The 22,109-nt window shown below is 41.2% G+C and overlaps 1 protein-coding gene across 21 annotated transcripts in view; it reads left to right on the top strand.

The window, feature by feature from the left end:
• ULK4 (unc-51 like kinase 4) overlaps window positions 1-22,109 on the top strand; it is a 509,803-nt gene that overhangs the window by 221,177 nt on the left and 266,517 nt on the right. For 20 of the 21 annotated variants that reach the window (XR_008706191.1, XM_055558092.1, XM_055558086.1 and 17 more), the window contains one exon: window positions 266-314. Coding sequence is in view for 20 of the 21 variants with exons in the window: in XM_055558092.1 (XP_055414067.1) it covers window positions 266-314 (49 nt within the window). In the remaining variant the exon portion in view is untranslated. Of the gene's footprint in view, window positions 1-265; window positions 315-9,575; window positions 9,808-22,109 lie in introns of those variants that run through there. The other variant, XM_055558095.1, reaches the window with a different exon arrangement.

Raw genomic sequence — 22,109 nt, 5'->3', positions numbered from 1 at the left:
TTTTACATTTATATATATATCTGTTTGAGGTTTTGCCTGCTGCAGATCAGTGAGGCAAAGCTAATAGTCATTCGAAAAGAAGCCTCACATTTCTTGTGTTTAGAGGTAATTCAGGGTATTAAAATGAGTATTTAATCATACTATTCCTCAGTCACAGAATTTCAGCAGTAAAGCATGGGTCTGCAGTGCTCCATATCAGGGCAGCAGTTTAAATAATTTTAAAAATCATTATTAATAAATTATCTTTGCATTTTTTTTTTAACAGACTTGTAGAAGACAGCAAACTGATCCCACGGATTTTTGAAGTAATTCTGGTAAGAGAAATGTGTGTCTGAAATTCAAGTGACAAATTTAAACATTTTTAAAGTGTTGGGCACGTTGTTTGGTTGGGTGGCCTGCACAGCAGGATTGTATGTCCATGGTGTCACTTAACCTTATTGGGCCTCAGTTTCCTTGTCTGAGCTCTTGTCTACCTCTGAGATTGTACAGGGATATTGTTTAATGATCTGCCATCTTTCTGGAAATCCTTTACATTTTATTTCTATTAAGTTAAAAATTACATTATCTACTATAGAAAGATATATATAGAAGTATGCTGGTAAGGATGAAGGCAGGAGGAGAAGGGGGATGACAGAGGATGAGATGGTTGGATAGCATCACTGACTCAATGAACACGAGTTTAAGCAAGCTCCAGGCAATGGTGAAGAACAGGGGAGCCTGGCGTGCTGCAGTCCGTGGGGTTGCAAAGAGTCAGACACGACTTAGCGACTGAACAACAACAAAATATACAAAGAATACTGTATCTGAGGTTGGTTTGTGGATGAAAGGGCAGAATGATAATCGCTGTGCTTCAGTCTGCATGTTCTCATGTTCAGCTTGAAGCTCTCTGACTTTGTCATCACTGAATCAGGTCAACAGTTTGATGCCTTTGGGCAGGAAGTTGTCCTCTTCAGAATGTAGAGTAGCTTAGCTTCTGTACACCATTCCCCGCCCCCCCCAATTCATAGAACGCAGCTTAGTTGAAAACCGCCAGTTAAAGAAAACCTTTCCTCTCTGGTTACTCTGTGTAGAGAATAAAATGGGATGTAGGGCTGGCTTTTCTCCTGCTAAATCTCTGTTTATACTAAACTTAAATCTGAGAATTACACTGAAAACCGAGTTGGCACTTACAGCAAGGGAGTGCCCTTAGACAAATAAATGTTCTCTTGTATCTGGGTGGGTTGTCCCCCTTTACCAAAACCTTTCACTTCGTGGCTGTCAGTGCAAGCAACAAAGGAGGGGACCCATCCCTAGTTAGATCAGCGGAAACTGACTCAGTCATCCATAGAGCAATAGCTTGTATTGTCAGATAACCCTACACATGGAAAATTAGCTCTCTTTAATCATCTTAAAATATTAATCTGCATGTTACTTTTGCTCTGATAGGGCTGTATGGTGAAAACATTTTTCTTGGCCACAGATCACCCTTGGAGGATATGGGCTTTGCTGAACTATTTGAGTTAGGTGGGGAATAGACGTGGGCAAGGGTAGTATTCCCAAAGCATGCTCAAGTGACACCAAGATGACTCAGAGCTGCCATCCTAAGAGGATTGAACCGCTTCCACTGGTCAAAGGGGATTTTAAAGTGTCAGGAGAAGATAATGGCAACCTCCTTGAAAAGATCCCATGCCTGCACTGCCGCACTCCGTGCCCCTGACCCTGTAGCAAGCCACCACTGACCCACACCTCTGCCTGAGACTCCTGGACACTCACAGGCAAGTCTAGGTCAGTCTGTTGTGGGTATGCAAATGAGATGCAAAGCAGCATGCAGATGAAGGCAGTGTTTTTTGGCACTCCGCTTGGGTCCTAAGCCCAGCAGAGCCACGCTCCCAGTCCTCTGGCCCTGCTTCATGACGGGGCCTGAGAGCTGCACCCAGAGGGGCAGATCTGGACTGTGGGAGCTACAGTTATACAAGGCAGTTCGCCAGCTGGGTCAGGCACTTGGAGGGGCCAAGGGTTGCTGGGAAAGAAGGGACAGTGAAGGTGGTCCAGGCCCGGGGTGTCCTCCACTCCACTCCATCCCCGCATGATACCAAAGGGCCTCTGTCCTCGTTATAGCCAGCAGGGAAGGGATCAGTGTGGTGGCTCTCTAGTTTTGTCTGCAAGGGAAACATACTTGCTCGGTGGCTTTCCTCTCTCTCCTGGTCTCAACAGAACCCAAGAACATAGCCAGAGGAACCGTGAGAATCTGCCCCCAGTCCGTAGGCGTTGCTCTAGTGCCCTTGTTTCGCTTCCAGCAGAGCAACCTTTGGGCATTCAGGAGAAGAAATAGAGAAAATAGAGAAACAGCTGTCTAGTGGGGATTGTGAAGCTTCGCCTGGCAGTATATGCATCTCCCACCTTCTGCAGGACATACATCACTTGCTAATTTGTTGTGGAGTTGGATTTGTGTTTGGAGGGCCATGGGTGCCGTAATGCTGGGTTCAGCCACATGGTTGGGCAGGGGGCAGGAGCCAAAGCTGTCTACTCTCAACCACATCTGGCTTGTGCTTGAAAAGAGACTTGGTATTGCAGACACAGAGAGCTGGAGCTTGACCAGACCTGAAACTCTTGGTGTTACTCACCCCCTTGCTGTGCCCAGGGGGCTTCTGACCTGCTAAGATCACTACAGCTCCTTATGACTGATAGAAAGTTCTCATCCCAGCCTTTGGCACTCATCTCAAGGTCTGAAATCCCACATGTGGAAAATTCTCCCTTGTGGCTTACCAACCCCCTGCCCCCCTCCCCCCAGTAACATGCTGAATCTTTGTATCACAGGCAACTAACAAGTCTTCATATTGTGCAAATGTTTAGTTGATCAGTGCCACCATTTAAACCCCTGTCGTTGGGTTGTAGCTGTCACAGGGAGTCTCCAGGTCAGCATTCCAGCTGGTCACATGTTGTGTGACTTCAGAGGCATTTTTAGGTGAGTCTCTTTCTCCAGATGGAACAGCTCCATATTCGCGTTTCTTGTAGGCTCTTATTTTTTTTTTAATGTATTTTAAATGTATTTAAAAGTGTATTTTAAAAAAAAATGTAAAGAAAAAACAGTTGGAAATCACTTTTTTTGGGACAGGACTTTTGATGTCCTTGAAGAATATTCTCGAATCCTTATTCTGTTTTTGTCTTTCTTGAGTTGAATAATCTGAACTTTTTTCTCTGTATAAATACATTTTTAATCGATGCAGTGTCTTTCTTAGCAGTTATCCTATGAATTACTGCCTTGTCCTTTCTAAATTTTTGTCACTGAGCTAGACATAATAGAGTGTTTTATTGATTCTGTGCTGCACATTTTTTTTTTTTTAATTTTAACATTTCTGAAACTGGACTGTACTTCCCAAACCAGTGACATTTAACAGTTGCCTTCAGCCAGGTGACCTGGTTGTCCTTGGCCTTAACCGATACATTTCAGTTTTCCTTTTCTTTTTATTAGTGCCCAAGAATAATATGTTATTAAAAATATGTCTAAGTTTAACAGAACTCTTTCAATAAAAGTAAAATGAAAATTCTTTAGTAGTAAGAAATGATGCCATAGTTTATTTAATTGGCAGCATTTTTCTTCTGTCGTGCTTGATAAAATAATGGTGCATCTTAGAACTGACGGATTCCTAGATTCAAGGAAACACAGTGTATACTTTAGTTGGTTTGGTTTCTAAGTTCAAGGGCCTAGGTGGTGTCTGGTGTATATATAACAGCTTCTCGTGGTGGTTTGATCGGAACAAGACATAATGAAAAGATTGTACTGAGACCCCTTGGCTACTGCTTGTGTCTTCTGGCCACTCATTAAAAAATAAAGCAGCATTTGACCTGTTTGGCTGGTGGTCCACCGTGATCTCTTGATGATTTTTTTCTTTACTCTCAGCCCATAACTGTTTTCCATCTTTGGTTTGATGTACCTAAAGCCTGATAATGGAGTTTATAACTTCCTTCTTGAGTTTCCCATATGATGTGCACTTTTACCCATGATGTAAGACATCCTGTCTGAGGTGTTTTCCTTTAAGAAAGCAAAACTGTCTCATCTGGTGGGCAGGGATTATAGTCAGCGTCTGTGTCTTTCCTGCAGGCCTAGAGGAAGGTGAAGATGAAGGCAGCAGAATTCTGCATGTGTTGTCCTGTTTGGTAGGAGCTTTACCGAGAGAGAAAGAGAGTACTGTGATTTCCAGGGAAGGGAGTGATGGGCTCTGCTCCATGTAGAGAGAGGTGTCTCACAGAAGTAACCTTTTAACAGGGGGTTGTCGTGAGGAGAAGGGCCTTGCAGCTAGGGTATGGTGAGTACTGACATGTGCCTACACCAGTGCCGTGGAGAGATGGTAGGGAGTGAGTACTTTGGGACCAGATCCTGTGGGGTCTTTATACTGTGGTTCTTCCTTATTTGTCGGCTTTGCAAATAATTTATACTCTTCAAAATCAGGATCCTCTAAACAAAGTAGTGGTTACCAGTGCAGAGAGGGAAGGGAGGAGGGGGCAATACAGGAGTTAGAGGACTAAGAGTATAATTATGTATAAAGTAAGCTACAAGGCCATATTGTACATGGGGAATATAGCCAGTATTTTATAATAACTATTAATGTAGTGTAACCTTTAAAAGATGTGAATCGATATATTCTGCACCTGTAACATATATTATTGTACATAAACGATACTTCCACTTAAAAATTAAAAAGTCAGGATCCTCTACTTAAACAAAATCTTTTTGAGCCCCTTTGCAGCCGGGCAGCATGCAGTGAGGACGCAGACTGCTTGGCCAAGGGGTTCTGTTGGGAGGAGAATCAGGCTTAGGGTCATGAACTTATATTGTAAACTTGAAACAGGTCGAAAGCTGAATTTTGGGAGCTGCCTGCAGTTTCCATCAGGGAGGCTTTTAAGATCAGCCAGAGGGACTCTGGGAAGGAAGCTTAAAAGACAGAACTGGTCTCAGAGGTCTGATCTAAGGGCCCAGGAGTTGTAGCATCCCATTCAGGCCAGAGGGCAGGCAGGATATTTTTAATCCTGGGTTCCACCTGCAAGTGTCCCCAGTCTTGGCAGGCCAAGTGGTGGACAGAGCCAAGTGGCTGATGGCTTACAAAAAGGAGCTGCCACAGCAGCTGGGTGCTGCTTCCCTGGCAGGGCCCACCTGCGTGAGATGCTGCATTTCCCCTGACAGCACCAGGCCAGTGCTGGGCAGAGCAGAGGCTCAGGCAGCCTGCCCTGATTTAAGCCAGACTCCCATACGCAGGCTGCAGGGTCTGAGCCACGTAGGCAGTCTGGATCTGCTTAATAAATGGGGACTCCTGGGGAAAGTCACTCACAGGAGGGCCTGATGGCTTGGGTTTTGAGTGTCGAGTTGCTGATGAGCAGGATGGAAAGCCTTCTCCCTTTCTCCTTCTTGCCTCGTTTTTCTTTCCTCATTGGAAAGTGTTCCAGAGAGTAAACGTTGTGTTTAAATGAGTCTTAAGTATGAATTTGGATGGATCAGCCTTTGGATTTTGTTATAACTCTGGTCTCTTCTCATTTTATTTCAGTGGTTTTTTCTTTTGGCCTACTTCCGTAAATCATTTTAATGCCAAGTAATATGGGCAACCTGTATTTTATTGGAAAAAATCTATATTCATAGCAGATTTTCCAGTATGTGCCAAAATATCACTGTCATGATATTTTATGTCTATTCCAGATCAAACAATTAAAGAGCAATTTCATTGGCAAATGTTAACAATAAAAATGGGATTAGCAATACACTAGTTTGACACTTATATTGTTTTAGCAGTTCTCAATGATAGCAGTTGAAGCAAGCTTGAATAAATCTTCCAAGTCAATGGTACCTTTAGGAAAGAATCTCTTGATGGACTTTTGGTGCTGCATTGCTTCAGTGCTGTTTAACCCCCAGTGGATGCCTGAAAACACAGGGTGTGATCAAACCCTGCATGCGTGTGTGCTAAGTCTCTTCAGTCATGTCCAACTCTTTGCGACACTATGGACCGTAGCCCACTAGGCTCCTCTATCTATATCATTCCCCAGGCAAGAATACTGGCGTAGGTTGCCGTTCCCTTCTCCAGGGGGTCTTCCCAACCCAGGGATCGGACCACATCTCTTAAGTCTCCTGCATTGGCAGGCAGGTTCTTTACCACCAGAACCACCTGGAAAGCCCTGTGGACCTTTGGAGCATAAAGGATTTAATCACTGAGATACTAAGGTAGTACACACTGGTAGCCACATCACACTTAAGAAATGTTTCTAATCCCGAGTATTCATCAGACTTTTAAGGTTACTTTGATCTGTTCTAGTTGCAGCCCATCTAATGTGAGTTGGTTCTTAGGGTTAAAATGACAAGTTCCTTATAAGCTAAGACTCTGTTTGTGTTCAGTATGCCATTGATAAGCTTCTGCTATGCACTTGAGCATGAATTTCTAAAACAGGAAACATGGTTTGATTCCAACTTCAAAATGCTTGACCTGGGAAAGTACTTTAAAAGTTACACAAAGAGTACTTACTGGATGCAGGGGGTGAATCTGATTCTTCAACCTACATGGATGCCAGTTGGGGATTCTGTGGATTGTAGCATGGACTGATAACCTTCATGTTGTATATGAAGATGAGTTTATACATCCCTAACATACTGCTGTTAAAGTGTGTACTTTGAAGTGTTTTATTTGGTGGGGATTGGGAAGGAGGTGGATTTGCACAGATCTGTTCTTAGTAGCTTGTGTCATAAATGTGTATTTGCAGGATAACTCTTTCGGGCAGAGGTGCAATGTATTGATACTGGCTTGAATGAAGTGAATTTGTTCACATAGCAACTGAACCAGTGGCTTTGATCTGATCAATACCATGTTACCTAGTTACCTAGTTAGCTGAATAAATGGGTTGAAACTTAGTAAAATAAACCTATCAATAAGTTGGGCAAAGCATGATTGGTTTCTGCGTAATCAGCCCAATTGGGCTTTGAAAGAATATGGACTTTATTAAGTTAAAAGCTACAAGTTATGCTCTTTGAAAAAAATGCTGAAATAAGGCTTAGGATACCTTTGGCCAATCTCAGGGCACATAGTGAGAGTGTCACATAGGGCTTCTCCCAAGCCAACGGGATCTTGAGTTTTATCATCATCCTTCTTGTTTCTCGGGCTTCCCTGGTGTCTCAGACTGTGAAGAATCTGCCTGCAATGGAGGAGACCTGGGTTCGATCCCTGGGTTGGGAAGATCCCCTGGAAGGAGGGCATGGCCACTCACTCCAGGATTCTTGCCTGGAGAATCCCCAAGGACAGAGGAGTCTGGCGGGCCATAGTCCATGGGGTCCCAAAGAGTTGGACACAGCTGAGCGACCAAGCACAAGCACGTTCTTGTTTCTAGTTCTGCTCCAATTCCTGGGCTTCGCATTGAGGAAACATACTAACTCTTCTTTCTTCTCTACAAGGAGGTGGCCTAGTTATAAAGCATAGAAGGAGAAGGTGATAAGTACTTACTTCCGTAGAGTGTAAGTTTTTGTGTTTTTTTTTTTTTTTTAATTCTTAGTTGATAGTGGAATGAGGCTTGTGAAGTAAGGGTAAAATTAGGGCACAGCAAGCAAGTGAAACCTCAAAGAGAATAAGTTACAGACAAGCGAAGAAAGGTGTGGTCCACTAAAGTGTCACGAGAGGGAATCGAGAGGAAAGAAACACTGGATTAAATTTTGAAAAGCAAAAGCATTAGTATAATACTGGAGGAAGAGGCAGAACTCTTGGCTGAAGGTCCGTGAATCTTAGGTACTTACGTGCGCCTCTCCCCCTGCACTCATCTCATTGCCTGTGCTGTTGATTACATTTCTTGTGTAGACCTGCACTTTTCAGCATGGTAGCCAGCAGCCACATAGAGCGCAGCAAGCATGCGAAACTCGGCTGATCTGAATTGAGATGCAGTCCAAGTGTCAAATACATACCAAATTTCCAAGGGAAAAATGAATGTAAAGTAGTTGAGTGATTTCCTTGTATTGATTGCATGTTTAAATGGCAGCATTTGGAGCATATTGGGCTAAATGGACTATTATTAAAATTAATTTTGTTTCTTTCCCTTTTTTTTTTTACTGCAACTTTTAGAATATTAAAAATATGTTGCTTGCATTCTATTTCTGTTGGATTGTGCTGCAGTAGGTGATTTTCTATCTATTTTCTCCATTGCATTGTGAATTTCCCTTCAGGAGAAAGTCACTCTGAACACAGCCACGTTTGTCTCCAGCACATTGTCCTCCCTGCTTTTTGCTTTTCAGTACTTTTATGGGATGGTTAAATAGCATCATGGACTCAGTGGACATGAGTTTGAGCAAACTCTGGGAGATAGTGAAGGATAGGGAAGCGTGGGATGCTGCAGTCCACGAGGTCACAAAGAGTCAGACAGGATTTAGCGACTGAACAACAACAACAACGTTTTATTTTATTAGTGAAGAAGTGAGGGAGGCAGGTTGTTCAGTTTAGACCCTTTCCTCCTAGAGTGCAATCACAGTTGACCTTTCTCCTTTGATGGTGGATTGGGAGATGAAACAGTAGGAAGGGCCACCATTCTTTAGTATAATATATTCACAAAAGGCAGTGTGGTTGGAGCTCCCCTGAATTTTGACCTTGACTAGTGATATCACTCACTTTTACTTCTTTCCTAATGCTGCTTTATATGAGGATGCCCAGCCATTGGCCATTGGTCAACTTTGGGTTCAGGCTTGTGTTAAAATGCCCACTGTGTTCATCAGGCCTTGCCCATTCTCATAGCTCCAAGGTCCCATGTGTCTGGGGCTCTTTGATAGATGGATCCAAGTAAAATAGCTTGTGGTAAGTATAAAGAGTTACCTAAAGAGTCAAGTTTAAAAGCGATGATCATTCTTTCTCAATATATGGCCAGCGAATGGTACATTTTCTTGGAATTCTTCAGTAATGTAGGACCCCATGAGTTTATTCATGTGCTAAACTACTGAGAATGCCAATTTAGGAATGTGGGAATACCACTAAAAAGTCACTGGATTTGAAGAAAGCAGCAAGCATCTACTAGCATTTGCTTTTCATGCTCTTTGCATTTGTTTTCTTGGATGAGTAAGAGCAGAATTTATGTGCTTACGCAGCACTGCAAAGGGTTTTCAGGCTGAGCCAGGAAATCTGATGCACTAAAGTAGTTTACAGATTTATGGGAAAAGGAGAGCTTTTTAAATAGTTATAGCAAGTGAAATTGCATTTTGGATTTATTAGAGGTACCAAATTGGAGGAGGACTGTGATGAACCAGTGAGGACAAGTTATTACAAAGGATTTTTTGGTTTATTTTTGCTGACAACAAAAACAGTACATGCTTGTAAAATGTTCAAACAGTACAGAAATGTCAAAGATAGAATGGGAAAGTCTTCCTAATAGTTTGATGCATATTTTCTTCACTATTTTCCATGTATGTATTATATCTCTCTTTTCTTTTAAAAAAATGGGACCTCTCTTTTCTTTTAAAATTTTTAAAAAATAATATATTTTTATCTATCTTACATTGTAATGTTCATGGGAGCAGGGTGTTTGTGTGTACACCCATGTGCTGTGCTGTTGCTGTGCTTAATTGCTCAGTCATATCCAACTCTTTGCAGCCCCATGGACTGTACCCACTAGGCTCCTCTGTCCATGGGGATTCTCCAAGCAAGAATACTGGAGTGGGTTGCCATGTCCTCCTCCAGGGGATCGTCCCAATCCACAGATCAAACCCAAGTTGCATTGGAGGCAAATTCTTTACCATCTGAGCCACCAGGGAGGCCCATGAATACTGGAGTGGGCAGCCTATCCCTTCGCCAGGGAATCTTCCCAATCCAGGAATCAAACCGAGTCTCCTGCATTGCAGGCGCATTCTTTTACCAGCCGAGCTACCAGGGAAGCCCCATGTACACCTGTAGGCATTATTTATTTCTATTATGTGTTAAATGTATAATTTGATGAGTTCTCACATATGTGTATTCAATCGAAATAATGAACACAACCGTCATCCTCCAAAGTTTCTTTGTGCTTATTTTTAATCTATCCCCCCATCCCCACTCCTGTCCCAGGCAACTGTTAATTCACTTACAGTCTCTGTAGATTAGGTTGCATTTCCTAGAATTTTATATAAATGAGTAGTAAAGGGGTGGACTCTTTTCTTTTTTAATGAATCCCTGGCTTCTTTTATTGAACATACTTTTTCCTAGGGAGAAAGCATTAGGTCTGATGTGACCCATGGGGTTTTGTTAGAAGCCTTGAGAAGGTTGAGAAGTTCCCTTTCATTCCTAGTTTGCTGAGAGATTTCACTGTAATGGACTGTTTCTCTTCATCTATTAAAATGATCATGTAATTCTTTATTTTTTAAAAAAACATGGTGAAATTATTGATATTTGTGTGTGTGTGTGTGTGTGTGTGAAACCAGTCTGGCCACCTAGAGTTAAAACCCGTCATGCTCTGTTTTTTTTTAATATATAACATTGGATTTGATTTAGTAGAAGTTCTAAGTATTTTTGTGACTGTGTCCATGAAAGATGTTGTTCTATAGTTTTCTTAGAGTCTTTTTCTGATTTTTGTATCAGGGGAATATTGGCCCCAGGGAATGAGTTGGAATATGTTCCCTTCACTTTAGTTTTTTGGAAAAAATTTCTTTCAGAGTTGGCATTTATCTTCTCCTTTAAATGTTTAGTAAAAATAACCAGTGAAGCCACTTGGGCTTGAAGTTATCTTTGTGGGAAAGTTTTAAAGTATAAATTTATTTTTATGAATGGATATACAGTTAATTCAGTTTATTTCTTCTTGATAACTTCAAGGAATTTGTATATTTCATTTAAGTTGTCAAATTTATTGGCATGAGGTTGTTATGATACCGCCTTATTATCCTTTTAGTGTTTGAGAATCTATAGTGATGCCTCCCTTTCATTTCTCATACCGCTTATTTGAATAGTAATGAGAAATTGACTATTTGCTCTCTCTCTTTTTTTCCTTCTCTGATTTAGTTAGCTAGAGGTTTACAGCCTTTATTTGCCTTCTGAAAGAAGAACTCACTTTTGGTTTTATTGATTTTCCCCCTGATTTGTTTTTTCATTAATTTCTGCTCTTTATTATACCCTTTTCTCTATTTTCTTGGGGTTAGTTTTTTGCTTTTATTCTAATTTTTTAAGCAATGCTGAGGTCATGAGTTTATGACTTCTGTCTTACTAATATGATCATTTAGTACTATAAATCTCCATCTAAGCACTGTCCTAGTTCCATCCTACAAAATTTAGATGTTTCATTTTCATTCAGTTCAGCATAATTTGTAATTTCCATTGTGATTTCTTTTTTGATTCATGGATTATTTAGAAATCTGTTATTTAGTTTTCCCATATTTGAGGCTCACAGGTACATTTGTGTTGATTTCAGTTTAATTACACTGGTTAGAGAGCATACTGTGTATGTTTTACATCCCATACAGTTTCTTCAGGCTTGTTTTCTCACCCAGTCTGCGGGCTGTTTTGGTAAACTTGTGGAGCAAGTGTAACTGCTGCTGTTGGTTGGAACGCCCTCCGAATGTCAGTGAAGTCGAGGTGGCTGTTACAGCCTGTTCAAATCTGTGTCTTTACTGGTATTGTGTCAACTTGTCTGTCACTTTTGAGAGAGGGGTAATGGTGTCTCTGACTATACTTGTGTCTTTGGCTATTTCTGTTTTGGTTATACCATTGTTGTTTTCTGCTTTGTAGCTCTGTTAGTCCATGTAAAAATTTAATTTGGGATTATATGTTATCTTGAGGAGTTGAACTGTTGATCATAATGAGATTCTCCTCTCTCTCCCTGGTCATATTTTTTGTCCTAAAATCCAGTTTATCTGATGTTAGTATCACCACTGCAGCTTTCTTTGATTAGTAGACACATATTTTCCCATCACTTAAATTTTAGCCTGTCTGTGTGTTTATATTTAAAGGTGTTTTCCTGGCAATAGATGTAGTTGAGTTTTACCTTTTTATTCAGTCTTACATAATTAGTCTTCTATCTGAGGTGCTTAGAACATTTTCATTAAATGTAAATATTGATATTAACATATTTTAATCTGTTGTACCATCTCACTACTGGTTTTATATCACTTCTCCTGTTCTTTCTCCTTTATTTCTGTCTTTTCCAGCTGTCTTTTGTTCCAGTAGAGTACTTTGCCTTTCAGTGATTGGTGGAGGGTTTACAATACGCATCTTTAATTTACCTCAGTCTGCCCAGTGTCATGTAGGTAATTGCCCTGGTCTATGATCGCACAGAGTGGGACACGACTGAAGCGACTTAGCAGCAGCATGATCACCTCCAGATAAACTACGAGACAGAGCAGCCAAGGGCTCCCTGAGCACAAAGGATCACAGATCAAAAACAAAAACTCGCATCACGTGTTTTAGAATCATTTAAGTATGTACAATGAGAAGCAAGGTATAGGGTAGATTAACACATTTTAAATAGGATGCAGGCAGGGTGAAGTACACTCCGTCTGAATCCTGGGTAACAATATGTTAATATCCCCCCGCCCTCATGAACCTTCCTCTGAGTTGAGTCTGAGGAGCATGGCCCACCAGTGGAAAGTATCTCACACCAATAACACATACTTGGAGAGACGTGTGTAGTTGGCCCTGTTTGTACTTGGTAGTGAACTGGCTCACCATCCGTGGGTTTTATTTGTGTTTCTTAACCAAAGAACACACCGGACCTGAATAGATGTCACTGATGTGTGAGTTAGTTAAAACTTCATGTATACTGAATGTTTTGCTTCTTGCTGTTGTAGTGTTCAGTTTAATATTGAGTGCATCGTGAGCACTTAGGGTCCAGCTGTCTTGTGTGTGGCTAGTGGCTCATGAGCACTAGGTTTCTTCTGGTCTTTCATTCAGTTCTATTCACGTCTAGCACACTTACACTCTGTATGTCATGTAATATAGGCATCATGCGTTCCATTTTTTCTTCCATCTCAGAATTAAATCCTCCTTGTAATATGGAAGTGTAGTTTACACCACTTCCTATTTCATGCGAGAATCTTTCAGCAGCACACTTGTATTTTTAGTGACTTCTCATCACATACATCCTGAAATCGAATTCCTGCCAAGCCCCGTGTGAGCCGACGGTGGTCCTGCCGCACGTCCTCCTCACTTTTCTTTCCCAACTGTGCTGTCACCGTGTTACCAGCTCAGTTCACGGAATAGACAATGCGTAGACCTGCCTTTCTTCTTCTTAGGACCTTTGCTTCTACCAGTCCCTCTCCCCAGAATATCCTTCTCCCATCTCCTTGCATGACTGAGTGCATCTCATCCTTCAGATTTCAGAGAGACCTTTCTACCTCATCCAAACTATGAGCACGTGGGCCCGTGTCTCTCGCCTCACCTGCCGTCTGGCACAGAGTACCATTAAGTGGCCACCGTTACATATCGAATAGTTAAGGTGTCATGCATTATTACTTCTAATGCAGTGCTGGACTTAACATGCACACTTTTGAAAGGACTTAGTTACAAACAAGTCCTTTCACTTTTTCAACAAATCATTGGCCACAGGCTTTAGTCTCTGCAAAAACCCCTCAGTTGGTAATGTGTTAACTCTAGTACATTATCAGAAGCAGAAAATCTACATTGGTATACCTTGTCTGCATCATTCAATCTATGTATATTTTTTGAGATTTGTTTCATAGCCAAGAATATGGCCTTTTGGTGTATGTTCTGTGGATGCTTGAAAGGAATGTGTATTCTGTGGTTATTGGTTGAAGTGACTGTTGGATGGTGGTGCTGTTTAGTTCTACATTGCTGATTTTCTTTCTAGTTATCTTATTAGTTGGGAAAGAGGGGTGTTTAAGTCTTTAATTATAATTATGGATTTGTTTCTTTCTCTTGTTTCCCAGTTTGTAGTTCAATGTGTTTGCATCTCTATTCTCGGTTCATATATATTTAGGATTGTTGTGTCTTCTTAGTTATTTTAAGTCATTTTATCCTTATTTTGTCATTATGTAATATCTGCGTTCCTTTTAATTTTCTTTTCTCTAGAGTGTATGTTTTCTGGTACCAGTATAGCCACACCTGCTTTGTTTTGACTAATGTTTGAAAAGTGTCTCTCTTTCTATCCTTTTAATGTTTGGCCTCCCTTTATTGTTATCGTTTATATGAGTTTCTTGTAGGCAGCATGTAGTTCGGTCATTTTTATTTCTTAATCCATTCTTCGAATCTGTCTTTTCAGTGGTTCATTTAGACCTTTTATATTTAATGTAATTATTGATATGTTAGATGTTAAATTTGCCATTTTTTAAAAATTTTTCCCATTCCCCCCCCCCCCCCCCCAGTTCTCTGTTTTCTTCTTCCTGTTTTCCTGTGGATTACTTCAGTATTTAGTTATCATGTCTCCTTAATCTCCTCTAGGCTGTGGCATTTCCTCAGACATTACATGTTTTGAATGACCTTGGTAGTTTTGAACATTACTGGTGTTTTGAAGAATATGATGTAATTTGAATATGTCCATTTTTTCTCTCATGAGCTTGTTACGGGTTTGGGGGAGGAATACTACAGACCGAAGTACTGTTTTCATCACATCGTATCAAAGGTGTCTGCAGTCGACAAGACTGTCACCAAGTGTTTTAACCTTGATTAAGTGGCTGGCGGCCGTCAGTTTTCTAGAGGTTGCCCCCCTGCCGCCCCTCCATTTCTGTACTTTGCTTTAGGGAGCAAGTCATTAGGCAGGTCTGGCACTCGAAGGGTGAGGATTAAGTTCTAGCTTCTTGAGGACAGAGTATCTACACCGATTATTTGGAATTCTCTATACAGATTTCTTTCTTTTCCCCATTTAGTTACTCTTTCACAACTTTAAAACTTCTCCCCTAGTTACTGACTCTTCAAAGTTTCTTTTCTTCTTTAATTTACATTGGAAATTTGAATTTTTCTAGAATATCTACTCCACTATTAAAGTACATTATGTAAATATTTATTTTCATATATGGACATTTACCCTTCTTCCTAATTTGGGGTACCTGTGACTTCTCTCATTTTGTCTGCATTAAGACAACTAGTGTTTAATGGTTCCCCCCTCCCCCTCCCCAATCTCTAGTTCTTGGGTATTTACCAGTCGAACTGATTGCATTCTATTACATTAATTTAAGAAATCATTAATCGTTGCTTTTTCTCTTTTCACTAGAATTGTTTTGTTCTTGTCTTGGTCTCTTGATGTAAGTGCTTTTATCCATTTATCAGTTTTCCTTCTGAGAAATTACAGGCATCAACCAGAACAACACCCATTTTCCCAGTGTGTGTCAGAGAGACAAGTGGAGAGTATTACTGTGTAGGGGTGTGGACTGTGGCCTGTGGTGATGCGATTGTACTTGTTCAGCCCATTGGCTGTCAGGCGCTTCTGGGCATAGGAAAATGGAGCACAGGTCTGGGCCTCAGTGAGCTCATGGTTCACTGTGGAGGCAGGCAGAGCTCTATAGCTCTGTAACTTGGAACGGTGTAAAGTATGACAGAGACACAAGGGGCCAACTCCCTGCTGGGGGAGATCAGCGCCCCTTCCAGGAGGGAAGCCCCCTTGTGCTGGGGAGTGCGTTGGACCGTGTTCACCAGCAGAAGCGTGTGCTTGCTCTGCTCCGCTCCCCAGAGGGTGGCTGGCAGGCCTCTCCTTCCTGTGCTCAGGTGACTTTCTGCTCACCTGCCAACATCAGCTGCCAGTGGGTCCTCGTCTCTCTTCCCAGCTGTCTCTTTCAAGGGTTACCTGAGATGTCTCTGTCCCAAGTGTTCATAGCACCCTGTCCTCCTTAATAACACGTGTCAAAGTTCGCAGTTTTATGGTTGTTTTGGGTGATTAGTTGATTAACAAAGTCTACCGCTAGATTTCTGACTTTGTGAAGTAGGAGCGATGTCATATTTGTTTGCCATTGTTTTCCCTGCTCTTGGATTGCTGATAGTAGATAGTAGATGCGCAGAGAGTGAGTGAGTAAGGGGATGAGTGGATGTGTAAGGGATGGTGGTTGACGATAAGGGAAGGTATTTGGGGTCCACACTGTGAAGGGTTTTATGTCCCTGCTGGGGAGTTCAGACTCTGCTTCCTGTCCTCTGTGAGCCATGGAAGAATGTTAACCAAGGATTTAACATGGTCAGCTTTACTTTAGAAAGATCTGCTTGGGAACCATTTGTGTGGAAAGCATATTTTCAAACATGTGAGTAAAACAAGCAATATTAAGTAGATACTTTTTATTTATTTATTTTGTTTGTTTTTGTTTTTAATTTTTTAACTTTACAATATTGTATTGGTTTTGCCATATATCAACATGAATCCGCCACAGGTATACACGTGTTCCCCATCCTGAACCCTCCTCCCTCCTCCCTCCCCATACCATCCCTCTGGGTCATCCCAGTGCACCAGCCCCAAGCATCCAGTATCGTGCATCGAACCTGGACTGGCAACTCGTTTCATATATGATATTATACATGTTTCAATGCCATTCTCCCAAATCATCCCACCCTCTCCCTCTCACACAGAGTCCAAAAGACTGTTGTATACATCAGTGTCTCTTTTGCTGTCTCGTATACAGGGTTATTGTTACCATCTTTCTAAATTCCATATATATGCATTAGTATACTGTATTGGTGTTTTTCTTTCTGGCTTACTTCACTCTGTATAATCGGCTCCAGTTTCATCCACCTCATTAGAACTGATTCAAATGTATTCTTTTTAATGGCTGAGTAGTACTCCATTGTGTATATGTACCACAGCTTTCTTATCCATTCATCTGCTGATGGACATCTAGGTTGCTTCCATGACCTGGCTATTATGAACAGTGCTGCGATGAACAGTGGGGTACACGTGTCTCTTTCCCTTCTGGTTTCCTCAGTGTGTATGCCCAGCAGTGGGATTGCTGGGTCATAAGGCAGTTCTATTTCCAGTTTTTTAAGGAATCTCCACACTGTTCTCCATAGTGGCTGTACTAGTTTGCATTCCCACCAACAGTGTAAGAGGGTTCCCTTTTCTCCATACCCTCTCCAGCATTTATTGCTTGTAGACTTTTGGATCGCAGCCATTCTGACTGGCGTGAAATGGTACCTCATAGTGGTTTTGATTTGCATTTCTCTGATAATGAGTGATGTTGAGCATCTTTTCATGTGTTTGTTAGCCATTTGTATGTCTTCTTTGGAGAAATGTCTCTTTAGTTCTTTGGCCCATTTTTTGATTGGGTCATTTATTTTTCTGGAATTGAGCTGTAGGAGTTGCTTGTATATTTTTGAGATTAGTTGTTTGTCAGTTGCTTCATTTGCTATTATTTTCTCCCATTCTGAAGGCTGTCTTTTCACCTTGCTTAGCGTTTCCTTTCTTGTGCAGAAGCTTTTAAATTTAATTAGGTCCCATTTGTTTATTTTTGCTTTTATTTCCAATATTCTGGGAGATGGGTCATAGAGGATCCTGCTGTGATGTATGTCAGAGACTGTTTTGCCTATGTTCTCCTTTAGGAGTTTTATAGTTTCTGGTCTTATGTTTAGATCTTTAATCCATTCTGAGTTTATTTTTGTGTATGGTGTTAGAAAGTGGTCTAGTTTCATTCTTTTACAAGTGGTTGACCAGAGTTCCCAGCACCACTTGTTAAAGAGATTGTCTTTAATCCATTGTATATTCTTGCCTCCTTTGTCAAAGATAAGGTGTCCATAGGTGTGTGGATTTATCTCTGGGCTTTCTATTTTGTTCCATTGATCTAGATTTCTGTCTTTGTGCCAGTACCATACTGTCTTGATGACTGTGGCTTTGTAGTAGAGCCTGAAGTCAGGCAGGTTGAGTCCTCCAGTTCCATTTTTCTTTCTCAAGATTGCTTTGGCTGTTTGAGGTTTTTTGTATTCAAAGAACCAGCTTTTGGCTTTGTTGATTTTTGCTATGGTCTCTTTTGTTTTGCATTTATTTCTGCCCTAATTTTTAAGATTTCTTTCCTTCTACTAACCCTGGGGTTCTTCATTTCTTCCTTTTCTAGTTGCTTTAGGTGTAGAGTTAGGTTATTTATTTGACTTTTTTCTTGTTTCTTGAGGTATGCCTGTATTGCTATGAACTTTCCCTTTAGGACTGCTTTTATTGTATCCCACAGGTTTTGCATTGTTGTGTTTTCATTTTCATTCATTTCTATGCATATTTTGATTTCTTTTTTGCTTTCTTCTGTGATTTGTTGGTTATTCAGCAACGTGTTGTTCAGCCTCCATATGTTGGAATTTTTAATAGTTTTTCTCCTGTAATTGAGATCTAATCTTACTGCATTGTGGTCAGAAAAGATGCTTGGAATGATTTCACTTTTTTTGAATTTACCAAGGCTAGCTTTATGGCCTAGGATGTGATCTATCCTGGAGAAGGTTCCGTGTGCACTTGAGAAAAAGGAGAAATTCATTGTTTTGGGGTGAAATGTTCTCTAGATATCAATTAGGTCTAACTGGTCTATTGTATCATTTAAAGTTTGTGTTTTCTTGTTAATTTTCTGTTTAGTTGATCTATCCATAGGTGTGAGTGGAGTATTAAAGTCTCTTACTATTATTGTGTTATTGTTAATTTCCCCTTTCATACTTGTTAGCATTTGTCTTACATACTGCGGTGCTCCCATGTTGGGTGCATATATATTTATAATTGTTATATCTTCTTCTTGGATTGATTCTTTGATCATTATGTAGTGTCCTTCTTTGTCTCTTTTCACAGCCTTTGTTTTAAAGTCTATTGTATCTGATATGAGTATTGCTACTCCTGCTTTCTTTTGGTCTCCATTTGCATGGAAAATCTTTTTCCAGCCCTTCACTTTCAGTCTGTATGTGTCCCCTGTTTTGAGGTGGGTCTCTTGTAGACAATATACATAGGGGTCTTGTTTTTGTATCCATTCAGCCAGCCTTTTTTGGTTGGGGCATTCAACCCATTTACGTTTAAGATAACTTTTGACAAGTATGATCCTGTTGCCATTTACTTTATTGTTTTGGGTTCGAGTTTATACTCCCTTTTTGTGTTTCCTGTCTAGAGAGTATCCTTTAGTATTTGTTGGAGAGCTGGTTTGGTGGTGCTGAATTCTCTCAGCTTTTGCTTGTCTGTAAAGCTTTTGATTCCTCCTTCATATTTGAATGAGATCCTTTCTGGGTACAGTAATCTGGGCTGTAGGTTATTTTCTTTCATCGCTTTAAGTATGTCTTGCCATTCCCTCCTGGCTTGAAGAGTTTCTATTGAAAGATCAGCTGTTATCCTTATGGGAATTCCCTTGTGTGATATTTGTTGTTTTTCCCTTGCTGCTTTTAATATTTGTTCTTTGTGTTTGATCTTTGTTAATTTGATTAATATGTGTCTTGGGGTGTTTCGCCTTGGGTTTATCCTATTTGGGACTCTCTGGGTTTCTTGGACTTGGGTGATTATTTCCTTCCCCATTTTAGGGAAGTTTTCAACTATTATCTCCTCAAGTATTTTCTCATGGTCTTTTTTTTTGTCTTCTTCTTCTGGGACTCCTATGATTCGAATGTTGTAGCGTTTAATATTGTCCTGGAGGTCTCTGAGATTGTCCTCATTTCTTTTAATTTGTTTTCCTTTTTTCCTCTCTGATTCATTTATTTCTACCATTCTATCTTCTAATTCACTAATCCTATCTTCTGCCTCTGTTATTCTACTATTTGTTGCCTCCAGAGTGTTTTTGATCTCATTTATTGGATTATTCATTACATATTGACTCTTTTTTATTTCTTCTAGGTCCTTGTTAAACCTTTCTTGCATCTTCTCAATCCTTGTCTCCAGACTGTTTATCTGTGATTCCATTTTGAATTCAAGATTTTGGATCATTTTCACTATCATTATTCGGAATTCTTTATCAGGTAGATTCCCTGTCTCTTCCTCTTTGGTTTGGTTTGGTGGGCATTTATCCTGTTCCTTTACCTGCTGGGTATTCCTCTGTCTCTTCATCTTGTTTATATTGCTGAGTTTGGGGTGTCCTTTATGTATTCTGGCAGTTTGTGGTGTTCTCTTTATTGTGAAGTTTCCTCACTGTGGGTGGGTTTGTACAGGTGGCTTGTCAAGGTTTCCTGGTTAGGGAAGCTTGTGTCAGTGTTCTGGTGGGTGGAGCTGGATTTCTTCTCTCTGGAGTGCAATGAAGTGTCCAGTAATGAGTTATGAGATGTCTATGGTTTTGAAGTAACTTGGGCAGCCTGTATATTGGAGCTCAGGGCTGTGTTCCGGTGTTGCTGGAAAAATTGCGTGGTATGTCTTGCCCTGGAACTTGTTGGCCCTTGGGTGGTGCTTGGTTTCAGTGTAGGTATGGAGGCGTTTGAGGCGCTCCTGTCAATTAATGTTCCCTGGAGTCAGGAGTTCCCTGGAGTCAGGGTTTGGACTTAAGCCTCCTGCTTGTGGTTTTCAGTTTTATTTTTACAGTAGTCTCAAAACTTCTCCTTCTATACAGCACCATTGATAAAACATCTAGGTTAAAGATGAAAAGTTTCTCCACAGTGAGGGACACCCAGAGAGGTTCACAGAGTTACAGGGAGAAGAGAAGAGGGAGGAGGGAGTTAGAGGTGACTCAAATGAGATGAGGTGGAATCAATAGAGGAGAGAGCAGGCTAGCCAGTAATCAGTTCCCTATGTGCACTCCACAACTGGACCGCTCAGAGATGTTCATGGAGTTATACAGAGAAGAGAAGAGGGAAGAAGGAGACAGAGGTGGCCAGGAGGATAAAAGCGGGGAATCAAAAGGAGAGAGACAATTCCAGCCAGTAATCAGTTCCCTAAGTGTTCTCCACCATCTGGAACACACAGAAATTCACAGAATTGGGTAGAGAAGAGAGGGGTTAGGGAGGAGACCTGGTGGGGAATAAGGAGAGTCCAAAGGGGGAGAGAGCAGTCAAGCCAGTAATCTCGCTCCCAAGTAAAAATGGGTACTAAAGATTGGGTTCTTAAAGGTACAAAATTGATAACAAATACCAAAAAGCAAAAATTAAAAATCTAGAGTAGAGTTTGGAATTTCAAAAATACAATGTTAAAGAAAATAAGAAGAAAAAGAAAGAGAAAAACAAAGTCACAAAAATTATTAAAAAAATATATATGAAGTTTGCTTTTAAAAAAATAGCGTCTTTTTTTTTTTTTTTGCAAAGTAATAGTACGTTATAAAAGTGAAAATTAAAGGAGTAATAGAGGACTTAAGATTTTTTTTTTTAATTAAAAAAAAAAAAGAAAGAATATTTGTAAAAATAGTAAAAATATATCTAGGACTTTCTCTGGTGGTATTGTGGGTATTGTGGGGTCAGTTCATTTTCTGATAGTTCCTTGGTCTGGCTTATGTTTCTCAAGATCTATAGGCCCCTTCCTATGTAGTCGGTACTAACGATGGGGTTTTAATATATTGCACCTGTCACTTCCAAGGCGATTCCCTCTGTTTTAGCTTCTTCTGTTTGCTGGTCTCTTCAGTGTCTGATTTCCGCCCTGACACAAAGGGGGCGGTGGTGGACACTTTTTTTTCTTTTTTTTTTTAGGCTCACGCGCTGTGGGGAGGGAGGGATGCTGCAAACAAATAACACTGGCGTGTGCTCGCAGTGCCTCAGCCACACTGGGCCTGCCCCCGCTCACGGCGCGTGTACCCTCCCTGCCCACACTGCTCGGGCTCTAGGTTGCTCCACCGGGAACTGTCTGAGGCCGGCCCTGGGCTGCATGCACCTCCCAGGTCTAAGCCGCTCAGGTTCAGGCACTCGGGTGGTCCTCAGAGGCGCAGAGTCGGTTGGGCCTGCGTTTTGTGCCGTTCCCAGGTCCAAGCAGCTCAGGTGAAGTGTTTGGGGAGCGCGGTCGCTGCGACTTATCGCCTCCCCCTTCCCTGCCGCTCAGTTTTCTGGGTGTACAACTGGCGCACCTTCTCAGGAGGATGTTGACTGTCCAGAACCCCAAGAAGTCTTAGTTAGCAAAGAAGCCTGCTTGCAGTTTTGTAGATAATGTCTCTCTGGGGCTGCGATTGCCCTCTTCCGGCTCTGGCAGCCTGTCACCGGAGGAGGATGGTGTGTAGCTGGCTATCTCTGTTCAGTCCTTCGTTCTGTGCGCCAGCCTGGTGGTGTCTTAGGTTAGGGCTGGCTTTTCACATGGTAGTTATCCCACAGTCTGGTTTGCTAGCCCAAGTTAGTTCGCTCAGATAGTGCTCGGGGCATTCAGGCCCGATCCTTAATCTAGGCGAT

Source organism: Bubalus kerabau, chromosome 20 (genome assembly GCF_029407905.1).
Source record: "Bubalus kerabau isolate K-KA32 ecotype Philippines breed swamp buffalo chromosome 20, PCC_UOA_SB_1v2, whole genome shotgun sequence".
NCBI lineage: Eukaryota > Metazoa > Chordata > Mammalia > Artiodactyla > Bovidae > Bubalus > Bubalus kerabau.
Note: the sequence above shows the minus strand (reverse complement) of the source record. Positions and strands in the feature narration are given on the sequence as shown.